At 38.8% G+C, this 14,696-nt stretch overlaps 1 protein-coding gene across 1 annotated transcript in view; it reads left to right on the top strand.

The window, feature by feature from the left end:
- Positions 1-13,963, top strand: part of TTC39A (tetratricopeptide repeat domain 39A) — a 36,589-nt gene extending 22,626 nt beyond the window's left edge. Inside the window, exons 9-17 of the mRNA XM_009811105.1 lie at positions 330-397; positions 528-587; positions 1,355-1,516; positions 3,194-3,285; positions 4,305-4,425; positions 6,734-6,845; positions 9,443-9,557; positions 10,256-10,372; positions 13,843-13,963. Of these exons, the coding sequence (XP_009809407.1) occupies positions 330-397; positions 528-587; positions 1,355-1,516; positions 3,194-3,285; positions 4,305-4,425; positions 6,734-6,845; positions 9,443-9,557; positions 10,256-10,372; positions 13,843-13,963 (968 nt within the window). The remainder of the gene's footprint in view (positions 1-329; positions 398-527; positions 588-1,354; positions 1,517-3,193; positions 3,286-4,304; positions 4,426-6,733; positions 6,846-9,442; positions 9,558-10,255; positions 10,373-13,842) is intronic.
- Positions 13,964-14,696: the final 733 nt, after the last annotated feature.

Below are 14,696 nucleotides of genomic sequence, written 5' to 3'. Positions count from 1 at the left end.
CCTTTGTTGATGTTTGTACGTCATCCCTGACTTTTCTGGGAGGTGATAGCTTCCCACTGAGATACACTTCCCTGTTATCTCCTAAAGCATTCCTCAAAATGCATTGGGCTGCGCATAAGTGAGTTTTCAAGTCAGTGAGCACAGTGGTGTTCAGGTCTTCGTGCTTGCTGGCTTAGTGCCACATGAGCCTGTATTTATGCCTTACTTATCATAGAGAGGAACTTACGTATTGGCCAGGTGAGGATGGCTAATCAGTACCTTGCATTCCTGGGTTTTTTTTTTTCCTTTTTTCTTACTATTTTTATCACTTGCATTTTTATGCATTCTAGGGACAGGAAAAGGAAATGTTGAGGAGGCAGAAAGACTACTTAAGCCTTACTTGGCTCGCTATCCAAAGGTAAAATGAATCATAATTTAGTTTGGTATGATAGTTTAATGTTTTCTTGCCAAATAACGAAGATCTAGACTGTATGGTCAGCTTGAAAACTGTTATAGAATACTTGTATTTTTATTATTATTTATTACAGGGAGCCATATTCCTGTTTTTTGCAGGCAGGATAGAAACACTAAAGGGTAATATTGATGCGGTAAGTAATCCTTTTGCTCTTGGGAAAGTAAGTCTCAAAAGCTTAAGAAGAACTCCTCCAGGAACAAGTTTCCTTTTTGGCTAATGCTTCCTGTGGCTTTGGCCTATATGTAATTTATAGTTTATGAATTACAAATGTTTTATGAATTACAAAATTTTGACTAGCTTGTTTGACCAGCTCGTTTTGCTACCCTTATCAATTTCTGGTGATAATCTAGTCCGCCAGTATTAATAACACAATTTTCTCATTGTCTTTCCATCCTGAAGCAAGTTGCCTTTAATAACATCCAGTGGTAATCCTTTGCCTTCAGTCTGGGTGGAGAGTCATACAAGACTTGAAAGAATTAGGGAGGTGAAGAATGCATGTTCAAAATACTCTGAGACAGAGTATGAGCTGGTGTGCAGTGTGGTAGCTCCCTTGAAATCTTTGGAGCTGCAACAATAAATGTCAGCTGAGCACCTGTCCTCTGACTTTAGTTTCCTAATTTCCCTAGGCACAAGCATTCATTTTGTCTATGCTTAGGACTTAATGTAACTTCCAAGAGTGGGGAACTCTGTGGCAGAGGTAAACTTGCTAACACCAGAATGACTGTGGAGCCAAGGATCTCTTGTGTGAAGCCAGCAGACATGATTTTGGGGAATACTGTTAATAATTTGGAAGTCGCAGGAGCCATGCTGGCAGATCATGGAGCCCCAGTGTCTATTACAGCACTGGTGTATGTGCATTTACACATGATTAAGGCAGTGTTTGGAAATCTCTGTGTTCAGGCAGTTAATAGGTATGAAGAATGTTGCGAGGCTCAGCAATACTGGAAGCAGTTTCATCACATGTGTTACTGGGAGCTCATGTGGTGCTTCACCTACAAGCGCCAGTGGAAGATGGCTTTCTTCTATGCAGACCTGCTAAGCAAAGAAAACACTTGGTCAAAGGTAAGTTAAGTGGAACAGGAGGGCAGAAGGCCCTGTAGCGTCGATTAACTTTCAGTCAGATTGAGTTGATTTTTTTTGTAGCTTCGAAGATGAAGATTGTAAAACAATCCCTGGACTGCCGTGGCTCTTCTGGAACAATGCGAATTGCAAACATTCAAATCTGAACAGATTGTGGGCAAACAGAAATCTTTTGGGCCTGACTGGTAGATGAAGAACAGCTTATTAAAAATGTTCTGCTATTTATTGACTAATTGTGTCATCAACACATTGCAATTAATGGCTCAAGTTGCCATTTCTTTCATTACATTATGAATATAAGCCCTTTTGGTGATGAGTGAGGCTAGCCATGATGGTGCCTCCAGGATAATAAATATAATTAGAAGAGGCGCCTTGCCCTGTGCATCTGAAAGGGAGAAGGTCTTCCCTCCAGAATCCTGGTAGCTTTCTTCCCTCTGTCTTCCCCTGAGCCACAGGGATATCTGTCAGAAGGGATTAAGTCTGACCGGGTTGTGTGTGTGGTTGATTGGAGGTTTATTGGTTTGTTTCTTCTTAATGTGATCAGAGTAGTGTGTGGGGAGGGTATCTCTCTCTGTTTTTTCTACTACACATTGAATATATTGGCCAAGTGGAACCAAAACCGACATAAGGTCCAAGCAGCCAGGTGAGAACAACTCTCTCAGTGCTCCCACTTGGGTGAAAACTGCAGTATGGACCCCGTGTGCCCCTGGGGATTCCAGCAACGCGTTCAGCCAGGTGCATTCGTCTGAATAGCTCCCACAGAACTCCCACAGCCAGGGGTGCACCACCTGGCTAAAAGCTTTAATATCCTGAAATGCTGTAGGATTAATATTAACATGTGTCCTTTTAAACTGTGTGGAGTTTTATACTATATTGCAGGGCCCTTAGAGAAGCAGGGAAGATGCTTCCTATTAATATGTCATCTACAGTGCCATGTGATAGTAGCAGACTAGTAACTACATGAGCTAAATGAAAGATGGTTGTGCATATGCACTGTTAGATTCTGGTATAAATAAATAATCACAGCTTAAAATACTCTAGAAAACTACTGAAACTTATGGTTACTGTAGACTCCTTAAAGCAGTACTCAAGAACTTACCAACTGTTACTCTCTTCTGTTGCAAGAGTTGTAATGTCCTCTGCTGCTTTGCTTTCCTTGATTGCTGAATGTATGATAGCTCAGGAATCCCTATGAAATCAGTACTTTTCATAATCTGAAATCATGAAACCCTTCAAAAACTGTTTCATGTTCTCCAGAACCTAATATTTGAGATATGCTACCAAGTTGTTATCGGACACATAGACTATATATTAGTATTATTTTTTTTTTCTCTGAGCATGACTTTTTCATGAGTTTCCTAGCATGTATTCCTGAAAGTAATTAATAAAAATTCACTTCACGCAAACGTGACATTTGTTCTTGGAATGTGGACATAAACTATTAGCTGATACAAAGTAAACAAAGACATACGTGATAAAAAAAAAATTCTGTAGTCCATTTTCTAAAATAGCTCCTGCTTAAAATTTTGTAAGATTACGTCTGTTTGCCAGCAAAAGCAGCAACTTCTTCCTCTTTGTTGCTGGTTTGTGCTTTATGTCAATAATGGTGATGCTGTTAAATTCATTTTTCTGTACAGATATTCTTGATTGCATTTGCAGGCTACTTATATTTACATGAAAGCTGCTTATCTCAGTATGTTTGGACCAGATGACTGCAGTCCTTTTGGAGACAGTGAAGCTGAATTATTTAGGTAAAATTTGATAACTCCCAGTTACAAGGTTCCTGTCTTTTCACGGCACAGTGTTGGGGGAAGAGAGGGAAAACTATTCATTGTGCAGTTCAAAGGACCTGCGCAAGTAGCATTGGATTGGTAAGAAATGGCAGAATGAAATATTCCCTTAGACTAAAGTGGACCTTGAGTACAGACGTCAGATTTCTACTGGCCTGGAAATACTTTAGAGACAGGATATTAGGTCTGTCAGCCATACAGTGGCTGCTGCTGTTGCATGTAATATTCACATTCTTTTTCAGTTTTTTTCTTTAATCAAAATGGCATGTAACATCTGAAAGCCTTCAATGGATTATGCTACAAGATGCGTGCCTCCTTAGTGGAGACAGCATCAGCTCAATTTGATTCTTGCATTTTGAGTCTGAGAGGAATATGAAATAGTTAAATATGCATTATTATCACAGTGAATTAACCTAATTGTGATGTTTAAGCTCAAAAATGCCTAAACTTTGCTGGGCCAAAGAAAATTTGTTACTTTGTTTTTTACAGTTTTTCTATAAAATCTAAATACCTTTTTTTTTTATGTGCTTACAATATATTGGTACTTTTCAGGCCTTACATATCTTATATAATGATTACAAGCAGATTTCACTGGATTTGGGATCCATTACAAAGTGAATCCGTTTGGTCTTCGGGAGAATGGGGGGAACACTGACAAAAGTTAGCTTACCTCTTTCTTAGTCTGTGAAGAGAGATGGGCCCTTTATAAGTTAGGTGCATCATCTAATTTATTCTTTGGGTGGGGAAAATTCTGTCTTCCTCCTGCTTGATTAAAAGAAGAAGCCTAGAGAGATATGCCCTGCATGAAGACAGCTTTTATGAATATGTATTGCTCAGCTTCCCTAGAGGTAGCAATAGCTCTGTGTGTAACAGCTCTTTTAAGTTCTCTTTCATTTGATTTTTTTTTTTTTAAGTTTGAATGTTTTTTTCCCAGAGGTTCACAGAGGAAAAATTCCTTACATTTTCCTTTAAACTTTCAGGATTGTTCCCAGTTTGAAACTGAAAATTGCAGGGAAATCACTGCCTACAGAAAAGTTTGCAATTCGGAAAGCTCGACGATATCTTTCTTCAAACCCCATTCCTTTGCCTGTTCCACCTTTGGTAAGTTAGAAATACACACACACACCCCTTATTACCACTTTTTTAAATTTATGGAAATAAACCCAAGATAATTAGAATAGTATCTTTCCATGTTTCTAAGGTAAAAACCTCTGCAGGAGACTGGAATGTTCCCAAAGCAAAGCCAAATGAATGTGAGGAATGCTGTAAAACTGGGGCATGCACCAGCCACAGGGAACTAAGCCAGTTGTTTGTGACACGTAAACGTGTTGCATGTGTAACTCATTATTCCAACTATAGACTAGCATGCTCCTAACAGCTTTCTTTTGATTCCCTTTTGAGGAACTTTGCCCTAGGTCTCCTCTGTCATGTGTCATTTACTGAGACTACTAAAAGAAGACTTTAAGGTACAAGTTGGGGGGGGGAATCAAAGAAACAGTGCAAGAATCGGGGTCTACATGTAAGCATCTATTTAATGTGTCCCTGAATGTTTGCCATTTGCTGCTCTCCAGAGCAGCTCATAGGTGCTGGGATTAAACAGCCAAATCCTTTAGCCACTCCAGAAAACCATTGCGTGCTGTTGATTTTTTTTTTTTTTTTTTGCCTATAATGCTGGCCAGTTCCCTGTGGCCAGATGAGAACAGCTGCATAAGGCACCCATTGCCTCGCTTATGGTGCACTTACAAAAATCTGTCTGCAAAGAACACATAAAAGAACATAAAAGGATTTTGACTCCACGGGTTTGCCAAGTGCAGTGGTGTTAACATTTGCAGTGCTTTGAGCTGTTGTGTTTGCAAAACAGATGGATAATTAGTAAATACTCTTTAGTGCCTGAACCAAGGAGAGCTTCTTGGAGACACCAATGAGTAGTCATTTCTCAGCCCACCAGCTGGGAATGTGACACAGTGCTGCTTGAAGAAATCTAGTTGATACAGCATAGCGTGGGTATTCACTAGGGGCCACTTTCCACTAAGTCATAAGGCTGAAATGAGAGAAATAATTAGGTTACTTTGATTTGCCTTTCAGGTTTCAGAGATTGTAGAGAGTAAGAAACGTACACACCTGGGGTTTGGCTGGGCTATTCTAATGGGATTTTAGCAGAACAGGTTTCTGTACTAAGGGCTCTCCTTGAAGCGGCCGGGCACTGCGTCCTTTGTTTCTGCTGCAGTTGCATTTCTGAGGCAGCAGATGCCGCAGCTGAACAGTTAAAAGCACTCTGAGGATGGACTTGGGTGCAGAATCTCATCTCTGGGATTTCTCTTTTCACTGTGAAGGGACTTCCTGAGAGGAGCTAGTCCTCAAGCAAGTCGTAACTCAGAGATTTAGCCTAGTATAAATGTAGTTTGAATACTTCTGTGTCAAAACCATATTAACAAATCTGCACTAGATACAGTAAGTTCAGCACAAGTTTTCCAATCAGTAGAGACTGGATGGTGAAAGCAACAGTGGCTGGGGTTAACATACTGTTTCATCTATTCTAGCCATACAGCTTTTTGTACTATAGTCCCAAAACTCAGTTAATCTGTACAGAAATTTTATCAAAAAGCTTTAAATTATCAAATACAGACTAGGTCATATAAAAAATAAAAGAAATAACTTGTCATGAGGACCAGTTGTAAGTCTCTATAGTATTTCCATCTTTAACTTTTTGATTGCTAGTGGCAATGGGCACATTTGGTCTGGTGATATACTCTAAGAGAGAACCCCAATAACAAATAGGAATTAAATCAATATTTTTTAATAAAATATACTCTAAGAACAGTTGAATAAGAAAAAAAATTACTTTCTGTGGGAACATCAAACAAACCCGAGCAATTTAAGGGGTTTACAGTTCAGCTCTAAAATTCTGTTGTTTTGTTTGAAGCTTGGCTTAAAGGTTAGGGGGTTTGGGGTTCTTTTTTTTTGTTTTGTTGTCCTGAGATTTTATATTTTTCTATGGAAGCAATACATTGTAGTTATTGATAGTTATTACTGCCCTGGCTGGGATAGAACAGAAAAGCAAAAGGAGACCTTAATCAAGGGACAGTTAGCCATGTGTCATGAATGTTTTAAGTCTGTCTGTTTTGTTGGTACTTGCCTTCATCTGTAAGTGAGATTGTATTTGCATTCTGTTCAAGCAATCCTCCTTGCATTGTGTGTAGTAAATGGCTCTTTAGTTGTCTTCAGGGCTAATTTATTCTGAAAACCAATGTAACAAATTTTCAGTTGCAATGAAAATATGTTTTGACAAACTGACTTTTTATTTAAGGAATCTGTAACTTTTTCATCATGCAGAGATAACTAAAGTATTTGAAAACTGCATTTATCCATTACCGTAATTAATGATGCTGTCATTTCTCCCTGACCCTAGGAAATGATGTATATCTGGAATGGCTATGCTGTAATTGGAAAATGTCCCAACTTAACAGAAGGCATGTTAGAGACTTTAATTGAAGCAGAAGAAGCATTGGCAAGAAGTTCAGGTAATCAGTGATACGGTTTAAGCAGATATTTTACAGTGCAATACCTAAAGATACCATCTGTGAATAAAGAGAGACACTCATTTGTAAAGTTAATCTGATCATAGGAGGAACATAGATAACGAAACCTATGCAGGTAGGAATAATTTTCCTTTTTAATATAGCAATAACTTAGAATAGTAGCAAGTGATTTCCCATCTACAGATGTGTATTAGGAATAGTTTATGACATGTATTAAAGGACTGTTTATTTTGCTAGATCAAAATCAGCATATGCATTGACTTGATTACTTGGATCATGAAGCTTTGTTATCCTCAGATACTGTATTTCAGTTTTGAAGGATAAATAGAAGGAGACAAGTTGGTCTTCTGTTTTAAAAGTGCTGTCAATTTATGATGTGACCTTGGGCTGGATGGTATTTGTGTGTCAACAGTATGCTACAGAAAGCTGGGACGCCAGGGATGGGCTTCCTTTGCACTATGAATGAGCATAAGATAGGCGACAGTATTGAACTGAAACAGGCTCTGCTACCACATCTTCTGTCTGTTAATTAGCCATCCATGAGAAAGTTCAATTGATGTTTATTTCTTGCCAGTCTTTCCCAACTCCTATGGGAGTGCAACCAGGCTGCACAGCTTTTCTCACAAAGTTTTCCCTTACTAAATATTTGATCTTATTATTATATAATAATATATATTCCTGCAAAAGGATCAAACCCCTGTTGACAAAGAAATATGGGCTAAATCACTGCACTGCAGTCTTTTCTAGGATCTTGGTCTTCCTGTGCATGTTGTGTTACACAAGATTTGAAAGAGTTTCTTGAAAGACTGGCTAAAGCTGTCTCCTTTTTAATCAATTGAAAAACAGAACGGAAAAATATTTTCAGTGAAGGTGACCTCTTGGAAGAAGGCTTTTGACCCTTTCACCTTCTTTGTCACCCATTTTGTTATGTTACTATGAATAAGTGAATTGTTTCTCTGTTCCCTTTTCTTCTTAGTTGGTAAATTGTGGATAAGGCTGGCTTTTTGCAGGTATTTGTAGAAGCTGATTCATGTTTATAAAACACTATGAGGACATGTAATCAAAAAGTGGGATATATTTTAAACACACCAACAATTTAAAGTTCCAAATAGTGAATTGCTGTTTCCAGGTGTCGTGCTTTCTTTGAGCTTTCCTGGCAGTGTTTGGGGCTAAACTACTGTATTTTCAAGTGTTTTCTCTGTATTACTGTTATATTCATAATGCAAGGATCTAACACTATAAAATTATGAATCTGAGGATGTGCTTCTAGCAGCGTTATACCATATAAGATGTAAAAGGAAGAATGTTAGTGGAAGCAACATCTAGAAATGCAAATCTGGTATACATAATCGTGTCTAGGATAGGTCCCTAAATGTTTGCTTATACAATCCAGGGCAGTTTGTAGGATATGTTACAAGTAGAGGAAATACATGCATGTGAACATGTTCATGGGACAGATGTCCAGAAGAGACAAGTGTTCTGCTTTTTGTTTATCCTTATGAAATACCTCTTCTGTGGCCCTGAGTCATCTCACCATGCACATACTTAGTGTGTCAGCTTTTGCCCTCTTCCCTGTTCCTTCTAAGTTAGTTTGCTGTGTAGTCTTTGGGCATCTTTCCTGGGATTTGCTTTGGTGACATAAGTATGTAGGGTCCTCTGTGGGACTTAGCAATAGAAATGACTCCAGTTGTAGGATCAAGGTCTCCAACTGCGTAGTCCAAAGGGAAGCAGTTGTTTCATGCAGTATGTGTCACCATTTAATCAGCTGGAGCGAGGAAGAACCAGGTAAGGTTTGGACTAGTGAAAACAGGGTGACATTCAAAAGCACAAGATGCACTATCACACATTTTGCAGAAATTCTTTTTAGTTAGTATTTCACGAATTGGAAATGAGCAAGCAAGCTGAAGATTTTGCTTGTAAACTTTTAAGACTAAGCTGCCTATATGGAACGGCTATGAAAAAGCCAGATGTTTTCTTTGGAATGTATCACACAAAAATTTTCTGATGGAGAAAAGATGGTGTTAGTAATGACTTTGAACCTAGGTGCTGGTAAGACTCTGGGCACTCTTAAAAACGCAAAAGAGGTGAACAGAAGGTATGGCAAGAAGGTGAGGGGATGTGAGGTGCAGATAGCAAATTTCGGCATATTTTTAGCCAAACAAAGGTGGAGAATTGATAAAACACTTGCCTATGAATAGATCATGTGACTAGAAGTCAAGGAGGGAGAAGAGCTATACATACTAAAGGGCAATAAAGGCGTAAGATAAAGAGATTATAAATTAAACCTCAATATTTCCAAAGTGGACCCTTTAAATTCATTTTTAGGTGTCAGAACAATCAGGTTGTGGAATAGCCTTTCAGTGAGAGTAGGGAGAGAAAGAACAGCCCAACAATTTTTAGACAAAGTTTGATTTATGAAAAGGCTGATGCATGTTTGTCTCTGCATTAAATGAACTAAATTGACCAGATATTTCCTTCTGTCCTGTGTTCCAGTAAATGGATTGTGCTCACACCTACCTGTGTAAAAGTCTCTGCTGCTCTAGAGTTTTCTAAAACGTGCTATTTACTTCATCTTGCAGCTACAGAATTACTAGCAGATGACCAGTGTGTGATAAAACTGTTAAAGGGTTTATGTCTCAAGCATTTGGGCAAGATCTCAGAAGCAGAAGACCATTTTAATTACATCTATTTAAAGTAAGTTTTCATACCTGGCATATAGGAGAGCTCTTGAATTTCACAGTAACCATTCATTTCAAGTAAGAGGAGATGCAACCGTGATACGACTAGAAGGGAGAGGATGCAGTATCTTTAGTATTTATTTCGGTTGTTTTGATATAAAGGAATTGCAATTTTAATTACCAGTATTGTTAGTCATGTATGGAAGAATTGCAAATCTGCACTTTTTACTGAGATATTTTTTCCTTTTTTGAGGACTATACATGCATAAAATTTTTGGGATACCACTTCCCTTTTTCCCCCCTCCTTCCTCTTACAAGTCATGAAGAAGCTGTACCCAAAAAGCCAAATGCAGTCTGCAGAGACAGATGGCAGCACGATTATACTTGGAACTTCTATACATCATGCAGTGAATGGCATCTCTTTTTGTCAGTTCACATGGATAGAGCTCATAATATTGTCATCTTTTCTAATACTTTACTGATAATAAAGGTAATATTTTGTAATCCTGAGAAATAACATACTGTGCAGGATGGTTATGCAAAATACAGATTTAGGAAGGTAGCTTTGGATAGAGAACATGACAAGTGTTGTAACAGAGATTGACTGCTCCTTCTGATCTTAGCTAATCTCCTATTTATTTGTGTTTGGAACTGTTAAACAAAGGAAATAATATATCATTTCAAGATCTTGAGACTATTTCTTTTCCAATGCAGTGAGAAGAAGATAAAATATGACCATTATCTAATTCCAAATGCCTTGCTGGAGCTGGCGATACTGTACCTAGACCAGGATAGAAGGGAAGAAGCAATAAAACTACTGGAAAGAGCAAAGTAAGCAAGCAAAAAGCCTGTGCTGATGTCTGATGGGTCAGTATGGTATTTTACTGGTTAGTGGGAAGCAGAAACATTTCATTAATATCATGGAAACTCACTGTTTCAGTTTTTCAGTGGAAGCACACATGCCTTAGTTTTGGCTTGGACCTTTCTAATGGTAGACATTATCTGATCGTTCAGTCTGTGATTACCTATCCATTCTGATAAGAGAAAAAAAAAATTAAACATATAATATGAATGTCACAGGCTTCCATAAGAAATAATCCATGTGTGAAAAAATGTAATAATCTTTGTAGTGAGGGGTCTGGAGCACAAGTTTGATGAGGAGCGGCTGAGGGAACTGGGGTTGTTCAGTCTGGAGAAGAGGAGGCTGAGGGGAGACCTTACCGCTCTCTACAATTACCTGAAAGGGGGTTGCAGAGAGGTGGGTGTTGGTCTCTTCTCCCAAGTGACTAGTGACAGGACTAGAGGAAATGGCCTCAAGTTGCGCCAGGGGAGGTTTTAGACTGGATATTAGGAAGAATTTCTTTACAGAGAGAGTGGTGAAGCATTGGAACAGACTACCCAGAGAAGTGGTGGAGTCACCATCACTGGAGGTGTTCAAAAAACGTGTAGACGTGGCACTGTGGGACATGGTTTAATGGGCATAGTGGGGTTGGGTTGATGGTTGGACTTGATGATCTTACAGGTCTTTTCCAACTTTAATGATTCTGTGATTCTATTTACTTATTCATAAAAAATGTATTAAATTAAATCAAAGCTCTGTATTATGGCTAAAATAGCATTACTGAAATTGATGGCTAGCAGTGCTAGTCCTTGACGAAATACATTTCAGATAATGCTTCAGGTTGCGGTTAGTATCTTTGTATTGTTTCATCTGCATCTGAAAGCCAACTGAAACACCTGCTTTTACTATTTTGTGTGGTGGATTTTTCTAGCAAAGTAAGTTTATCAGGAATAGTTCTACTTGATCATATATGTTGTTATTATGAAATTAACAAAATACGGTTTTTACCTCTGTCCGAGCCTTTACTTCTCTGCTGAGCCAAAGTTTCTTGTGGGGTGGGGGAGGAGAGGGAATGCAAACCAAACAACCCTCGCCCTCCTCAAGCATCCTGCAGCAGGGTAGTTCACCTCTCTGCCTGGATCCTGAATGAGTCCAGATGTCTGCATCTTTCCGAGTGCAGAGAGTCACGCCAGTCAGTGCCGTAGGTGCTAGCAGCTACAAAACTGATGTCTGGCCCCAAGATTCAAAGAGCTTAGATAGAGTTTTTGTGTTGAGCTTTTGTCCAAGTCAGTCCACTATGCAAGACAGAGTGGTGAATCAGCCTACCAAAGATTATGCCAAAAGCCTGTCAACACAAAAATTAAATTATTGCAATTCTTAATCTCCTATGCTTGTGAGCCTGGTTCTCTGTAGACTCATGGAAGATATTAAGAAGAGCAAAAATTGCATTAGCAAAACGCAATGGAAAGTGTTTCAATTGGTTTCATGTTCCTCAAAGCACGCCTCTCCTCCTTGTCCTTGTTGCCTTTGTTCAAATCTCTCTTAAGAATAGATCTAGAAATTAATGATTCAGAGCTTCTCATTCCATCTGGTACTTCTATCACTTGGTGCTTAGCCATTGCGCCTTTGCCCTGATGGCTCTGCATGGCTCAGGTCGCAGGCCCCCTTAAGGGAAGGTGTTTGGCTTAAAGAAGAGCACCAGCAGACAGCAGCTCTTCAAAATTTGTTGTTACCCAGGATATGGAAAGCTAATACTCAGACTTGCTCTGCTCAAAGAACTCATGGAAACTGTAATGATATGCAAAAAACCTACCCCACCACAACCCCCTCCTTGTTTCAGTCAGTCATTAAAAAAAGTGCAGTCCTTACATTTCCACCTGTAGCTGTCACACTGCATTAAAATGCTCAGGTTTATAAGCTTTTAGCTAAAAATGCTGACTGTCTTTGCAGCCACTAGAGGGGGAACGTATTGTCTGTGGTGGGTTTCAGGACTGCAGAGTTATGTTTGCAGTTGGCAGGAGTGCAGATGAGCACTCAGCCTGTGCATGACGCTTGATTTGCTTGACCTAAATCCACGTACTGCTGCTGGCTTGAATGTTTCAGCTCCGGGAGAAAGAGTGGAATGAGATGATAAACAGTTTTGGCTTGGTCATGCATGGAAATATTTCTATTTCTATTTGTATTACCGTAAGCTACAAGCAAAAATATGAGCCTACTGATGAGAAATACAGTATCCGCATGACAAAGTCTACTTAATTTAAAGAAAAAACTCCAAAGAGTTTCAGATCAGCATATGGCACAACCCAGTCACCTCCTTTTCTCATTCAGCCTCTTGGGTGTTGCATACATAAAATTAAAAGCTGGTGTAGGATGGGTGTGGAATTCCTTGTTTTCACAGAGAGACTGCTACTGCCATAGTGACAGATACCATGCTTCCATGCTTGATTTGAATTACGAATTTTGAACTGAAATGTTTTTAAGGTATACAGACTGTTATGTTTCTGTAAAGATGACAAATATCTTCTATAAGAAAATTAGCATGGTCTAATCCTCTTTGGTATCTGGATTCTGTATCCATCTTGCAAGAGCTGACATGTTAATTGCTATTAAGTAGGATCTGCACTTTCTATGTGGTCCTGGGGGCAAAATTTCTTTTTTTATATAAGCTTTTGCATGAAAATAGTTTCTTTTAATGTTTCTCTAACTCTTTAGAGCATGACATAGCTACTGGAGTCCATAGGCAGATGACACTGCTGAGTCAGCCACTAGATGTTTGTGGGGGAAGTCCTGCAGTCTTTCCCCAGGCTGGTGAATTGCTCCTCGAAAGCTGATACGGAGTCTCGCGTGTGCCCCCTTTCTCTTTCCAAGCTTCTAGGGCAGCAAATTGTCTGGCCTTATTTCCTACACACAGTACACATAGTTGACAACCATGGGATGTAGATGGGGTGTTTCCCTCTTCTGGTTCAGGACATCTTCTCTCTCTTTTTCTTCTCCTTTTTTTTGTCTTTTCTCTACTTCCTTGAAATGTGTCTGTGGAATTAAGATGAGTCCATCTTATTAAAAGGAGAAAAAAAATCCTGAAAATGTTTGTATTCAAATTTGTCAGTTATACTTTGAGAGGAGGGAAGAAAAGAGTCTAATTTCTGAATGTAAACTAAGTGGATGCTATGGATATTTAATGTGAACTCAATGTTTTGATTGAGTGGAACACATTCAATTACTTATTAAGCTATAGTTCTCTGGTAATTGCCAGACAGTGGAACTACAAATAAAGAACAAAGAGCTGCATTGTTTAGCTAGGAACACATGCCTTATATTTTAGAGTAGGCAACAAAGGAGCTTGTGAAGAAAGGCTTTTTTGCTGTGTACAGTTGGTTTGCTTAGAACAATAATATAAAGATAACTTGAAAATGTTTAAAATATATATATATTCATCAGAGTGGATCTGCTTTTGTTTTAGACAAAACTACAAGAATTACTCCATGGAAACAAGAACACATTTCAGAATTCAAGCTGCCCTGCACCAAGCCAAATCCACCCCAGAAAATGGAATGCATTCTGGAGCCTCAGCAGTGTCGTAACTTTTTCTTCTTTGATGTCCTATTTGTTGCAAACTTTGGTGCAGAAAATTACTGACACTTCAGAATTATTTTTCCTTCTCTTTCAAGTCAGTGAGAAACCAAATCATTTAAAATTTTAAAGGCGATGCATAAAACATTAATCTAGTATAATAACATGGCAAAAAACCTCTCAAACCAACCATAACCCTGAAAAATACTGTTTTTCCAACAGTGGCTTTTTGAATACTTACATCTGTGTAATTCATTTTTCAATCATGTGTGCCTTTTTTTCTTGTGTTCGCAACGTTTACTAAGCAAGCTACAACATAAAGGGGAACAATTGAAAAATCCAAAACAACAAAACTTTAAAGATTCATGGATTTAATCCCAGCTATAAATGCCTGTTTGAACTCATACTGCTAGCAGTTGAGAAGGCAGCATCACTTTTTCCAAGTACCTACTCAGCTGAAATGCTGTGAGAAAATCGTGGTGCACAAGAACAGCAGGGAGGAGCTCTGAATCCTGGGCATTTCCAGGTGTGCATAGAAAGCGTCTCTTTACCAGCTTTTACTAGTCACATTTTTGCTTCTATAAGAAACTTGGTGAAAAAAATGGTGTCCCTTATGCAAGTACCTTGGCTTTTTCTTTAATTTCGTTGTCATGTCAAGTCTGCTGCTCGTAGCGGCTGAATGATTTACAAAGGATTTGGTGGGGGTAGAGTGATGACAGTATAAAACTGCATCACTTCTTTGAC

This window comes from Gavia stellata, chromosome 10, assembly GCF_030936135.1.
Source record: "Gavia stellata isolate bGavSte3 chromosome 10, bGavSte3.hap2, whole genome shotgun sequence".
Classification (NCBI taxonomy): Eukaryota; Metazoa; Chordata; class Aves; order Gaviiformes; family Gaviidae; genus Gavia; species Gavia stellata.
The sequence above is the reverse complement of the archived record's forward strand: the minus strand, read 5'-3'. Positions and strand labels throughout refer to the sequence as shown.